The sequence below is a fragment of the Eucyclogobius newberryi genome, unplaced genomic scaffold (genome assembly GCF_026437365.1).
Source record: "Eucyclogobius newberryi isolate DKJ021-1_F unplaced genomic scaffold, fEucNew1.0.hap1 SCAF_13, whole genome shotgun sequence".
Lineage (NCBI taxonomy): Eukaryota > Metazoa > Chordata > Actinopteri > Gobiiformes > Gobiidae > Eucyclogobius > Eucyclogobius newberryi.
The window spans coordinates 18,700,956-18,715,465 of NW_027315757.1; the positions used below are offsets into that span (position 1 = coordinate 18,700,956).

The 14,510-nt window shown below is 45.9% G+C and overlaps 2 protein-coding genes across 2 annotated transcripts; one reads left to right on the top strand and one right to left on the bottom strand.

Annotated features, from left to right (window-relative positions):
- Window positions 1–1,981: 1,981 nt before the first annotated feature.
- On the top strand, window positions 1,982–7,760 carry LOC140358135 (uncharacterized). The gene is made up of 2 exons (XM_072442808.1): window positions 1,982–2,081; window positions 3,172–7,760. The coding sequence occupies exons 1-2, from the start codon at window positions 1,982–1,984 to the stop codon at window positions 6,834–6,836; spliced, it is 3,765 nt and encodes a 1,254-aa protein (XP_072298909.1). The 3' UTR covers window positions 6,837–7,760.
- Window positions 7,761–9,701: 1,941 nt separating this feature from the next.
- jmjd8 (jumonji domain containing 8) lies at window positions 9,702–13,848 on the bottom strand. The gene is made up of 9 exons (XM_072442822.1): window positions 13,656–13,848; window positions 13,277–13,366; window positions 12,095–12,143; window positions 11,870–11,966; window positions 11,125–11,193; window positions 10,935–11,054; window positions 10,772–10,839; window positions 10,020–10,154; window positions 9,702–9,957 (listed from the first exon to the last, which is right to left on the bottom strand). The coding sequence occupies exons 1-9, from the start codon at window positions 13,763–13,765 to the stop codon at window positions 9,877–9,879; spliced, it is 819 nt and encodes a 272-aa protein (XP_072298923.1). The 5' UTR covers window positions 13,766–13,848; the 3' UTR covers window positions 9,702–9,876.
- Between the last annotated feature and the right edge of the window lie 662 nt (window positions 13,849–14,510).

Consider the following 14,510-nt stretch of genomic DNA (forward strand, 5'->3'; position numbering starts at 1 on the left):
TCTCACTTCACCCTCATTCCACTCTCACATTCACTCTCTGAGGCCAATTTAGAGTTGCCACTCTTGCCTAACTCATGCATGTCTTTGGACGGTGGGAGGAGCCGGAGAACCCGGAGAGAACCCTCAGTAACACAGGGAGAACATGCAGACTCCACCCAGAGAAACCATGTGATAATTAGTCATTCTACTTATACTAATTATAAAAGTACAAGTAGTATACGTAGTATTATAAGACGGAGTATAACTCGTAACTCATTTAAAGTATTTAAATTTCAAGATGAAAGTCTTAATTTTATGAGTTTAAAGTTGAAGCCAGAAAAGTAATTAATTAACGAGAACAATCAAATTAATTCATTACTTGATTTGTGTTAAATAACGAGAATAATCTCATAATTTAAAGAGAATAAAGGCCCAGGGCCGATATGCGTTTCACTTTCAGCACCACCGCCAGGACGCAAATGGGGCTTGGCTTGGATGGGTCAAAAGTTAGAACAAAAGTCCACAATAGATCGATCTTTATAATGCGGGCCTTTTATCACAAACAATCATTTCCCCCGCGCAGTGTCCCCATGTCCATCTGGTTAATGTCCTGCGCGTGGCTCAGGTCCTGGACACTGGGCAGGACACTGACCACAGCAGGCGAGGGAGTCTCGGACCATTTCCACCAATGCTTGTGGTGGTCTCGTTTTGATGCTTGTGGCGGTCTCGTTCTGATGCTTGTGGTGGTCTCGTTCTGATGCTCGTGGTGGTCTTGTTTTGATGCTTGTGGTGGTCTCGTTCTGATGCTTGTGGGGGTCTCGTTCTGATGCTTGTGGTGGTCTCGTTCTGATGCTTGTGGGGGTCTCGTTCTGATGCTCGTGGCGGTCTCGTTCTGATGCTCGTGGCGGTCTCGTTCTGATGCTCGTGGTGGTCTCGTTTTGATGCTCGTGGTGGTCTCATTCTGATGCTTGTGGTGGTCTCGTTCTGATGCTTGTGGTGGTCTCGTTTTGATGCTCGTGGTGGTCTCATTCTGATGCTTGTGGTGGTCTCGTTTTGATGCTTGTGGTGGTCTCGTTCTGATGCTTGTGGTGGTCTCGTTCTGATGCTTGTGGTGGTCTCGTTTTGATGCTCGTGGTGGTCTCATTCTGATGCTTGTGGTGGTCTCGTTTTGATGCTCGTGGTGGTCTCATTCTGATGCTTGTGGTGGTCTCGTTCTGATGCTTGTGGTGGTCTCGTTCTGATGCTTGTGGTGGTCTCGTTCTGATGCTCGTGGTGGTCTCGTTTTGATGCTCGTGGTGGTCTCGTTCTGATGCTTGTGGTGGTCTCGTTCTGATGCTTGTGGTGGTCTCGTTCTGATGCTTGTGGTGGTCTCGTTTTGATGCTTGTGGTGGTCTCGTTTTGATGCTTGTGGTGGTCTCGTTCTGATGCTTGTGGTGGTCTCGTTCTGATGCTCGTGGTGGTCTCGTTTTGATGCTCGTGGTGGTCTCGTTCTGATGCTTGTGGTGGTCTCGTTCTGATGCTTGTGGTGGTCTCGTTCTGATGCTCGTGGTGGTCTCGTTCTGATGCTTGTGGTGGTCTCGTTTTGATGCTTGTGGTGGTCTCGTTCTGATGCTTGTGGTGGTCTCGTTCTGATGCTTGTGGCGGTCTCGTTCTGATGCTTGTGGCGGTCTCGTTCTGATGCTCGTGGTGGTCTCGTTCTGATGCTTGTGGTGGTCTCGTTTTGATGCTTGTGGTGGTCTCGTTCTGATGCTTGTGGGGGTCTCGTTTTGATGCTTGTGGTGGTCTCGTTCTGATGCTTGTGGTGGTCTCGTTCTGATGCTTGTGGTGGTCTCGTTCTGATGCTTGTGGTGGTCTCGTTCTGATGCTTGTGGTGGTCTCGTTCTGATGCTTGTGGGGGTCTCGTTCTGATGCTCGTGGTGGTCTCGTTCTGATGCTTGTGGGGGTCTCGTTCTGATGCTCGTGGCGGTCTCGTTCTGATGCTCGTGGCGGTCTTGTTCTGCAGATGGATTCCTCGAGTGGAAGAACGCTGCAGATGCCCGCCCTGGGACGGCCCTTTACCCTGGGCATGTTGTACGACTGCAGAGAGGACTCCATTGTCCCCGGTATGGGTTATTTAAAATCAACATTGTTGTTTTTCACATTTTCACAGTTTTGTATTTCACTGAAAATTACATTTAGTATAACACATGTACAGTGGCCTCACAATATTTCAGAATGTCTTTAGTTTAAACTCAGAATCTTTATAATTACTTGGCCAATCGGCACGAAACAAAAACAAGGCACATTTTCACAACAACCTCAGAAAGTGATTCCATTCTTCATCTCCAAAGACCTGGTTGTTGTCAGTTAAAGGACTTTAAGACATTTGATTAAAGGTTGAATGGACTTTGAATGGATTTTTTTGGCCCAAATCTGAGTCTTATTTCCTCGTGGCGTGGACTCCCCATTAGTCCTGCCACGTATCAATCATAAAACGCACCTACCGCTCACCTGCAGCCGCGTGTGGCTCCTCCCCACGTTTCCGCGTGTCTAAGTGCATTGATCTATCATAATATAGTTCCCTCAGTGTACGGAACAAAATTAAGACGGAGAAAGACTGTTCGAGCTGACTCAGAAGAGGACTGAAATCTACGGGAGACGAGAGATGCGATGCGATCCGTCGCGCTAATAAACAAACGCACGTGTGTGTTGTATCAGTCCACACGGGGGAGTGCACATGCGCACTTCCGCCTGCGTTCTCAAATCGCCGAAAAATCGTCCATTGCGCCTTTAATATCACATGTTTGTGGAACCAAAACCAAACTAATAAGAAGAAGGACATATTAGTTGAGTTACATTTTGGAGATTTCCTCTGTATTTCCCCATGTGTGGACAATAAAGGATTATCTTATTTTATCTTATTTTGAGTTACTCAGGCCCTGAGATTATGAGATTATGACATCACATTCTATAACAAACTATTCAAAATCATGCTCTGAAAGTCCAATTCATTACGTCAGAGGTGGGTTTGTCCATTTTCTTTGTGTCAAATTGAAATGCTCCACACAATACAATATACAATTTTACCTATTCTACCTCCAATTTCAAGATTCCAGTATATATTTCATGTATATTTCCTCTGTGACTGTGGTGTTTATGATGTAATCTTGTCCATCTTCATCATGTCTAATTTATGGCTCTATTTTCTGACAGGGATGACACTCTGGGACCTTGACCATTTGAAAAAGGACACAGGGACACAAATAAAACCCAACAGTGAATTTGAAATCGTGGCTTCAGAATCCATCGAGGACAAATCCTCTGCCTTAAATGTGGAAGCATCGCTTAAAGCTAGCTTCCTTGGTGGACTGGTGGAAGTCGATGGTTCAGCAAAATATCTGAATGATCAAAAAACGTCCAAAAAACAGGCCCGAGTTACTCTCAAATACAACTCCACCACGAGGTTTGAAGAGCTCACCATGAAACATCTGGGAAGAGGAAACGTGACGCATCCTGATGTGTTTGACAAAGGCATAGCCACACATGTCGTGACCGCCATTCTTTACGGAGCTCAGGCTTTTTTTGTGTTTGACCGCGAAGTGTCTAAAAGCGAAAATGAACAGGATATTCAAGGAAACGTTCAGGCGATTATCAAGAAAATACCGACTATCTCCATTGAAGGAAAAGGAGACCTGAAGATGAACGACAAGGACCGAGCCGATGTCGATAAATTCTCTTGTAAATTTTATGGCGATTTTAACCTTGAGAAAAGCCCAGTTAGTTTCGTAGATGCAGTGGAGGTTTATCAGACTCTGCCCAAACTGCTTGGAGCTAATGGAGAAAGGGCTGTTCCAGTTAAAGTCTGGCTGCTGCCGCTCACAGCTTTAGATTCAGCTGCTGCGAGGCTAGTGCGAGACATAAGTGTTCGCTTAGTGAAAGAAGCACAGAGTGTCTTAGAAGACTTCAATGACCTGGAACTGAGGTGCAACGATGCGCTAAAAACCAAAACTGTGCAGATTTTCCCCCAGATCAGTAAAAAAATTAAATCTTTCAAAGATCTGTGTACAGAGTTTAGGTTGAATTTCCAAAAACTTTTGGCAAGGAAGCTTCCAGCAATCCGGGGAGGTGGAGAGGAAGAGGCAGAACTCGCCGATATCATTAAAAAGAGAACTTCCTCTCCGTTCAACAGTTCAAATCTGAGTGATTGGATAGAATTCAAAGAAAGAGAAATAGGAATCTTAAAATCCTACACAAAAATGCTGAAAAACATTGCAGTTGTCCTGCCCAAAGAGCTCGATGAACAGATTCTGAACAGGGAGAAGTGCGTTTGCTTTGTCTTCACGTCTTTGGGAAATAAAGAGGCGTACCTGGAGTCATTAGATAAGTATTTAAAAGAAGGAGACAATTCATCTGCTCGTGCACTGGAAACGGAGCAGTGGTTCCTTTCAGTGGATGTTGCCAATGCACTGAGACACAAGGCCAAGCTGTTCAGTGATTTTGCTGAGGCCAACAAAGAAAACAAGAGCATCACGTTTCTGATCATGGGCCAAACAGATGAGAACCATAAAGGTTCAAGTATTTACCTCTATGAAGTAAGCAGTCTTCCCAATAAAGATTTTGAACCTACGTCAAAACCTGACAAAATAACCGTATGTGACATTGACTACAACAATGTGACGTTAGATATTTCTACTCCTAAATTTGGGGCTAAAAACGTCAGATCTTACAGCGTTGAGTTCAGGATGGAAGAAGATGAATGGCATCAAATCACCGCTCCAAAAGCTGAGCAAGTCGCTCTGAAAGATTTGGACCCAAACACAGAATACAGAGTCCGATGTCGCGCAGTGACAGGAGTCGGTGTCAGTCCAGTGCATGAAATGGAGGAAAGCATAAAAACGTTACCCTGCAGCGCCCCAAGAAACCTCCAAGTGGAAGTCACCTCTACAGAAATGTCCATCAAGTGGAAGGAACCGGCAACATTTGGAAAAAATACAGCCATGTTGGGCTTTGTAGTGGAGTACGCTCAAAGTGACGCTGAACAGGTTCTGCAGTGGAACCAGAAGTATTCAGTGGTTCAGAGGTTGGTCATTTCGGGGCTTCAGTCCGACACTAAATACGCAGTGAGGGTCCACTGCGACTGTGGGATTTCTGGGAGAAGTAAAGATACTGACATAACATATGTTGTCACCACAAGACGCCAGTTTGACAGAATCGCTGAGTACCTCAAACACATCAGCAAAGAGATCAGATCTGGATCATATCCTCCACTCTTCAAACTGCCCTTGACACAGGAGGACATTGACATTGATGGATGTCGCATGTACAGCCTGGGGAGAGAAAGCACACGGCAAAATCGCACTGTGATGGTCATGGGAGCCACGGGATCGGGAAAGTCCACTTTAATAAACGCCATCGTAAACTACATCACAGGTGTGGAGCGCAAAGACAATTTCAGGTTCAAATTGGTTCATGAAGATCCCTCAAAATCCCAGGCTGAGAGCCAGACCTGTGACGTCAGCGTCTACAAGCTCCACTTCCAGGAAGGCTTCAGAATCCCTTTCTCTCTCACTCTGGTGGACACGCCTGGGTTTGGAGACACCAGAGGAATCCAGAGAGACGAGGAGATCACAGAGCAGATCCGAAAGCTCTTCAGCTCCTCAAAAGGCATCAGTCACATCGATGCCATCTGCTTCGTAGCCCAGGCCTCGCTGGCTCGCCTCACACACACTCAGAAATATGTCTTTGACTCGGTGACGTCCATTTTTGGCAAAGATGTGGCAGAGAACATTCTTATGTTGGTGACTTTTGCAGATGGAAAACAGCCCCCGGTTCTTGAAGCCATTAACGCTGCTGGCCTCCCTTGCCCCAAAAATGAACTTGGTCTCCCAATTCACTACAAGTTCAACAACTCTGTGTTGTTTTCAGACTACAGGGAGGCCGAAAATGAGGATTCGGATGACGAGTTTGATGAGATGTTTTGGCGCATGGGCACGAAAAGTATGCAAAAGTTCCTAACAGACTTAAATAAAATGGAAACCAAAAGCTTACAAATGACAAAAGAAGTGCTCAAAGAACGCAAGCAGCTTGAGACAGCAGTGGAAGGTCTGCAGCCTCAAGTTAAAGCTGGTTTAGCCAAAATCCAAGAAATAAAAACCACTATGGAAAAGGTTAAAGACCATGAAACAGACATGACTTCCAATGAAAACCATGAGATTGAAGTAGAAGTGATCAAGCCGGTCCAAGTCCCACTCACCAACAAAGGAGAATATCTGACCAACTGCCAGGTTTGTTACGTGACGTGCCACCACCCGTGTGCCATCAAAGAGGACAGTAAGAAGGACAGATGTGCTGCGATGGACGGAGCAGGAACCTGCACCGTCTGTCCGGGAAAGTGCCACTGGAGCACTCACTTAAACCAGCCCTACAAGTGGGATTACGTCCCAGTGAAGCAGAAGCAGACGCTCCGAGAAATGAAGGAAAAGTATGCAAAAGCTCAAGAGGAGAAGCTGACAGTGGAGGAGCTGATCGAGCGTCAAGAGGAGGAGATCGAAAGCCTCCAGGACGTCATCATGTCGCTGATAGATCAATCCGCTCAAAGTCTAACGCGCCTGAGTGAGATCGCGCTGCGGCCAAACCCTCTGACAGCTCCGGACTACATCCACATGATGATCGAAGGAGAGAAGAGTGAAAGAAAACCCGGCTACAACGAACGCATTCAGGCTCTGGAGGCCATGAGGGACAAGGCCAAAATCATCTCCAAAGTCTCCAAGAAGAAAAATGCCAGGAAACTGGAGGAAGCGGGCGAAGAGCAGCTTCAACCCGAGAAGAATAAAACAATTTGGATGAAGATTTTCAATGTCTTTCATCCTAAAAAATAAAGTTTAGACCAACCATTCAATCAGAAACATTTCTTAGCGTAGTGGTCTATCTTAAATGTTGTGTGCATGCTTTTATATGTATATGATAATTGCTCTAATGAACGACGCATTTTAAATCTAAATGTCTAAAGTTTGTACTAATATCTATGAATTTAAAAGAATGTTGTTTGACCTTGCGCCAGATTATTGACCCTTTGACCTATGTCACATGATCTCGTGGTCTGGGCCATGTCGGACGGCAGACGTGAAGCAGATGTGATTACAGTTTAGCTCGGTTGGCGAGGAAGTAGGACCGCTTCAGAGAAAGTGCAGACACAGGGGACTGAAAAACAATGTGGATTTCTAGAGAATCGATGGGCAACGCACGGAACTCTTTTAATCCGAGCGTTTTTAGTCCTTCCAGTTCTTATCAGCATAAACAGGCATGAGATAAAAAGTTGTCGAGTGGGCGTGACGCATGCGACCTGTCGTCACCGGGCAGGTCGACGTTTCAGTCTAAAAAGATACTTCTAAATGTGAAGTGTAGAAGGAAATGTAGAAGTAACATCATAGTTTGTCACACGGTAAAACTGTAATGTGCCTGATGTAATGTAAAGGAAATGTGTCTCAAATAAAGACAATAAACTGACGACGACGACGACTGATGGTAGTGGTTTTGAATGTAAAAGAAATGAACATAAAACTGATCATTGCCACTTTTGTCAAATGAATAACATTTCTTTTCTTCTGTTTCAACGCGCAGTGAAAATGTGCCTTTACAATGACATTTATAGTCTTAACTCATAAAAATAAGTTTGAACTGGGACCGGGTAAAAGTGCAATTATTAAAATATGTGCGGAGCTCGTGCATTTTTAAAAATCACAACTAAAAACGTGTCTCTTTTCTCTCTTCTCAGTTTGACTTTGAACATTTAAGTATATTTATGCGACCGTTTTGTTTTCATCATGTCATTTGCACCACTGAATATGTGCACTGTATTTTAAATGTGCCATATAAATAAAGCTTGACCTTGACGTACGGACACTAATTGTGACTTTATTTGTTACAGAGCTAATTTTTTTAACTTACCTCAAGCTGTCCAATCCAACAGTTTATTTGTATTTGAACCAAACACATGTTTTAACAGTAAAAGTCCCACTATTCCAATAGAATCTGGTCCTGGTCCTGGTTCTTGCTCTGGTCCTGGTCCTGGCTCTTGCTCTTGACCTGGTCCTGGCTCTTGCTCTTGCTCTTGCTCTGGTCCTGGCTCTTGCTCTTGCTCTTGCTCTGGTCCTGGCTCTTGCTCTTGCTCTGGTCCTGGCTCTTGCTCTTGACCTGGTCCTGGCTCTTGCTCTTGCTCTGGTCCTGGCTCTTGCTCTGGTCCTGGCTCTTGCTCTTGCTCTTGACCTGGTCCTGGCTCTTGCTCTTGCTCTGGTCCTGGCTCTTGCTCTGGTCCTGGTCCTGGCTCTTGCTCTGGTCCTGGTCCTGGCTCTTGCTCTGGTCCTGGTCCTGGCTCTTGCTCTGGTCCTGGTCCTGGCTCTTGCTCTGGTCCTGGTCCTGGCTCTTGCTCTTGACCTGGTCCTGGCTCTTGCTCTGGTCCTGGCTCTTGCTCTTGACCTGGTCCTGGCTCTTGCTCTGGTCCTGGCTCTTGCTCTGGTCCTGGCTCTTGCTCTTGCTCTTGCTCTGGTCCTGGCTCTTGCTCTTGCTCTGGTCCTGGCTCTTGCTCTTGCTCTGGTCCTGGCTCTTGCTCTTGCTCTGGTCCTGGCTCTTGCTCTTGACCTGGTCCTGGCTCTTGCTCTTGCTCTGGTCCTGGCTCTTGCTCTTGACCTGGTCCTGGCTCTTGCTCTTGCTCTGGTCCTGGCTCTTGCTCTTGCTCTTGCTCTGGTCCTGGCTCTTGCTCTGGTCCTGGCTCTTGCTCTTGCTCTGGTCCTGGCTCTTGCTCTTGCTCTGGTCCTGGCTCTTGCTCTTGCTCTGGTCCTGGCTCTTGCTCTTGCTCTGGTCCTGGCTCTTGCTCTTGCTCTGGTCCTGGCTCTTGCTCTTGCTCTGGTCCTGGCTCTTGCTCTTGCTCTGGTCCTGGCTCTTGCTCTTGCTCTGGTCCTGGCTCTTGCTCTGGTCCTGGCTCTTGCTCTTGCTCTTGCTCTGGTCCTGGCTCTTGCTCTTGCTCTGGTCCTGGCTCTTGCTCTTGCTCTGGTCCTGGCTCTTGCTCTTGCTCTGGTCCTGGCTCTTGCTCTTGACCTGGTCCTGGCTCTTGCTCTTGCTCTGGTCCTGGCTCTTGCTCTTGACCTGGTCCTGGCTCTTGCTCTTGCTCTGGTCCTGGCTCTTGCTCTTGCTCTTGCTCTGGTCCTGGCTCTTGCTCTGGTCCTGGCTCTTGCTCTTGCTCTGGTCCTGGCTCTTGCTCTTGCTCTGGTCCTGGCTCTTGCTCTTGCTCTTGCTCTGGTCCTGGCTCTTGCTCTTGCTCTGGTCCTGGCTCTTGCTCTTGACCTGGTCCTGGCTCTTGCTCTTGCTCTTGCTCTTGCTCTTGCTCTGGTCCTGGCTCTTGCTCTGGTCCTGGTCCTGGCTCTTGCTCTGGTCCTGGTCCTGGCTCTTGCTCTGGTCCTGGTCCTGGCTCTGGTCCTGGTCCGTCTGAGCTCGTGGATTTGCGCTGAGGTCCCAGAGTAAAAAAACGAGTCTGGTCCTCTTCACGTGAAAATACAGAAGAAGTCTTCTGGATACGAACTTCTTGTTTCTAAGATTTCAGATCATTTTGTGCATTATTACAGAAAATAAAAGTTATAATATTGATGCACATAAATGCAAGATTTATTTACATTCATTTGGTAGAACATTAGACAGAAGTCTTCAGTCACCATTTTTCAACCTTTATTTGGTTAAAAATGTATTTTAATAGTCTACGTGTTCAATAGAAACCACAAAAGCAAAACAAAGACTTTTCATCTCCAGATTTCCCTGAGAACAAACATCTCTGGAGCCACAAAGCCACACATTTTGGAATGATTGAAGTATAAACACAGATCGTGAATGTGGTGAAGGTCATGTGACTCGGAAGTCAAAGGTCAGAGTTCATCCCAGGAACGTGGAGATGAAGACGCTGGTGTCAAGGTTCAGCGTCGCGTGCCACCAACGGTCCGGGAAATACAGCACCTGAGGACAGAAGCTCCTGGATTAGACCCGGTTCAGTCCCGGTTCAGTCCCGGTCCTGTTACCTCTCCAGGTCGGATGGTGCACTCCAGTGGTGCTTCCTCCAGGGTTAGGGAGCTGTAGCTGTGAGTGACCCAGGACAGAGAGCTCATGTTGGGGTGAAAGTGCGGCTGTTTGTCCGGAGGAAACAGAAACCAGCGCTGCAAAAACATAGACACAGCTCTAGAGTCAGGGCGCGCGCGGGCCCTCCGGAGTCAGGGCGCGCGCGGGCCCTCCGGAGTCAGGGCGCGCGCGGGCCCTCCGGAGTCAGGGCGCGCGCGGGCCCTCCGGAGTCAGGGCGCGCGCGGGCCCTCCGGAGTCAGGGCGCGCGCGGGCCCTCCGGAGTCAGGGCGCGCGCGGGCCCTCCGGAGTCAGGGCGCGCGCGGGCCCTCCGGAGTCAGGGCGCGCGCGGGCCCTCCGGAGTCAGGGCGCGCGGGCCCTCCGGAGTCAGGGCGCGCGCGGGCCCTCCGGAGTCAGGGCGCGCGCGGGCCCTCCGGAGTCAGGGCGCGCGCGGGCGCTCCGGAGTCAGGGCGCGCGCGGGCGCTCCGGAGTCAGGGCGCGCGCGCCGGAGTCAGGTCGCGCGCGCGCCGGAGTCAGGTCGCGCGCGCCGGAGTCAGGTCGCGCGCGCGCCGGAGTCAGGTCGCGCGCGCGCCGGAGCCAGGTCGCGCGCGCTCCGGAGCCAGGTCGCGCGCGCTCCGGAGCTAGGTCGCGCGCGCTCCGGAGCCAGGTCGCGCGCGCTCCGGAGTCAGGTCGCGCGCGCTCCGGAGTCGTGGCTCACCTTGCGTCCGTAGATGACCTCAGAAAAGCCGGGGCCGTGCCAGTGGAATGGGACTCCAGTTCCAGCTCCTGAACCAAAGACAAGACCAGGTCAGATCTGAACTGAAGAGTCTGTGGAACAATATTACGAGTCATATCAGTGTTATTCTTGTTCCTGGCGTTACCTGCGACGCCAAAGCTCGTGGCTCTGGTGGTGTGAGGCAGAGTGAAAGGAGGAGGACTGTACTCTGAGAACAGATGCTGCCACTCTGTCTGGTTATTGTCTCCAAAGAAATACAACGTGTCTGAAAAACACCAGAAACTCTCCTCAAATCTAGTTCACGATGAAGAGTTTGTTCCTGAAGTTTGTCTGACCGTTTCCCAGAGCGTCGTGCGCCTGAGGCCGGAGGAAGTTCTCCACGTACTCTCTGAAGGACACGTCCACTGCAGACACAAGAAACTTCAGACACTTTGTCCTTCACTGACACTTCACATGATGAATCAGACGTCAGTTTCTCTTTTGCGCCTCATTTTACGAAACCTTTTGAGTCTTCTGAGGCAGAATTATAATATTTAGTCAAATGGTTTTGAATTAAAGTTTCAGTTTGTCATTTGTGGAGTTCTAAATCAGATATTTCTACATTTGTAATTCTTAAAACACATTTGCCTTTTCTGAAATTCAATGTTGCAATTTTGAATTTATATTTTCAACTAAATAAAAAAATATGATATTTCTAATCAAAGAGTCTTTACTGACAATTGGTTCTATTTTTTTTTCTACAAAAATCCTAATTTGTGTCTGATTTTGTTCACTTCAGACAGTTACAGTGACTTCACTTGAACATTTGTGAGCCAAATTTAAAAAGTAAGATCCAAACTTGATGTTTAGTTTTATTCTAGACGAAGCTGTAGAGTTTAATCTTTCTGCCGTCACACATTAAATTGTGGAAAAAGGTAAAAACACCGGTTTTGTAGAATGACCCAGTAGTATTTGTAGTATTAGTGTGCTGTATAAATCCTGCAGTACCTTTCCTGTAGGAGTGAGTATTTGCAGTATAAATCCTGCAGTACCTTTCCTGTAGGAGTGAGTATTTGCAGTTTAGTATAAATCCTGCAGTACCTTTCCTGTAGGAGTGAGTATTTGCAGTACTCAGTCTCACGGTGCGATCTCCGTATTCTCTCAGTAAATTCTTCTTGGAGCAAAGACGCCGAAACTTCTGCAATAACAGAAGCAAAACGTAAAGTAAAAACCTGATGATGATTTTAAATTCAAATACTTGAGTTGTTTCTTGAGTCGTGACAGAAATGTGGAGTCAAAGTGTGTTCTGAGTCAAAGCAGACGCACCGTGTTGTCTGTGAGGCCCCTGAGGATCACGGGGCCACTGAAGGCGAATCTGTTACAACAAAACACAAGCATACATCACCACGGAAACGGAGAGCATCAGGAAAGCTTCATTTGTCCCGGTGTTTGAGCGTGCAGACGTGACGAAACATGGATCGGTCAGAATAAAACCTGTTCAAATGTCCAGAATAACCTCCAGAACAAGAGAAGAACCTGTGGAAATATATTGTCCAGATCATGAACACAAAGTATGTCCTCCTCAAACGTAAACCTGACCGTATGTTACACGTCCAATAAGTGTTTCTATTGAACAGTGAGACTTTTTAAACACATTTTAACCAAATAAAAGGAACTAAAAGCAACAAAAACATGACTAAGAGCAACAAAACCATGACTAGAAGCTACAAAAACATGACTAATATCAACAAAAAGTTACTAAAATCAACAAAAACATGACTAAAATCAACAAAAACATGACTAAAATCAACAAAAACATGACTAAAATGTACATAAATGCAGCTGAAACCGTCAGAACCAACTGCAACCAACAAATATTTTAGTGGTCGATTATTTCTATTGAACACTGATACTTTTTAAACACTATTTCTACTAAATCTAGGTTAAATATGTGACTAAAGCGACAAACACAGAACTAAAAATCAACAAAAACATGACTAAAATCAAGAAAAAGTGACTAATATCAACAAAAACTTAACTAGAAATGCAGCTGAAACCGTCAGAACCAACTGCAACCAACAAATATTTTAGTGGTCGATTATTTCTATTGAACACTGATACTTTTTTAAACACACATGCGACAAACAGGGAACTAAAAGAAACAAAAACGTGACTAAAATCTACAAAAATTAAACACATTTTACCCAAATACAGGTTAAATATGTGACTTAAGCTCCTAGAGAGAATATTTCTGATATATAAAGTGTATTACTGATAAAAAAATCAGAAATACTTCATTCATTTTGATTTAATAATGTTACAGTCTTTGTTATAAAAGCTCTTTTCATGTGTTTTAGAGTCTTTAGAGTGTGTTAGATATTAGAGAAAAACACGTGACTTTTACAGTCAAACTCACACAAACCTGCATTGAAAACACCAGGAGCAAATGAACAAAAGCAGCTAAAGTGGTTTATAGTTTAGGGTAAAAAGGGTTAAATATTGTAAAACCTCTCCATGAAGTCTTTGTAGGAAATGTTGTCCAAGACCGGGATGTTACAGCGCCCCCCGTCGTCCAGTGTGGGATCTGCACTCGAGCGCCTGTCAACAACAATCAGACATAATGACAATAATAAATAATCAATATAATAATAATAATGATAATAATAATAATACATATAATTATAATACATATTTATAATAATACCGCTGGATGGCGCCAAAGTCAAAATTTTTCATAAAGTTTTGTTTTGACAAGAAATGCAAACTTCAAATTGGCCACAAATAAAACTGATTGATAAAAACGTAACACACATAACTTAAAGTACATGATGAATTAAGGTTGAAATGTGACGGTTTAAATGACATAAACTCATGATATTAGACTCACCATCCGCCTCCATCCTCATCCTCGCGCTGAACCTGCGCAAACACGCGCGCAAACCCGCAGCAAAGCCAGAAAAAGCACACCCAGTGACACAGAGGTTTGTGCGGCTTCATCGTCGCCAGAGCAAAGACAAAAAACAGGAAAAATGCGCAGTTTTAGTCTGATTTTTGCCTCAAAGTTGCAGTTTCTCTCATCTCACTTCCATGGCAGCGTCGCGGTGGCACTTCCGGATTCAGGGCCAATCAGAGCGCACCACATTCAGCTCCGGTTTGACGTCACGGTGCGTCCGTGTTTTGGAGATGTATTATTAACGAAACCAGGATCTTCAGAAGCATTTACTCCACAATGGCCCTTCATGTCAAGCCCAACGTATGTGGACGGACTGACCAAGCACAACAAAAACACAACTCAAATTACCCAGCAAACACTGGGCAAAAACTCATCTAATGTCATCATTATTTTTATTTGACAAATATAAATATATCAGGGCAACTTTATTTTGTTGAATGAATGTTTAGAGGGTCAAAAAGCTGTTTGTGATCATGTGTAAATTCTGCATAAACTTTGCCTGGAACGAGTGCCGTTTGCTTGGCAACTTCCTTGAACTTTTTTGATTTAGGTCTGTCTAACTTGTGTTTTAGAACTAATGTGATGGTACTTCCTGGTTCTAGTCAGGACCCGAGCAGCAGCGTTCTGGATGTTCTGCAGCTGTTTTACAGCTCCTCTGGAGAGGCCAGTGAGCAGTAGTCTAATCTACTGGAGACAAACGCATGGATAAGTCTCTCAGAATCAGAATCAGAATCAGAATCAGAATCAGAATCAGAATCAGATGAATGAATCAATGAAGAAAATTCACAA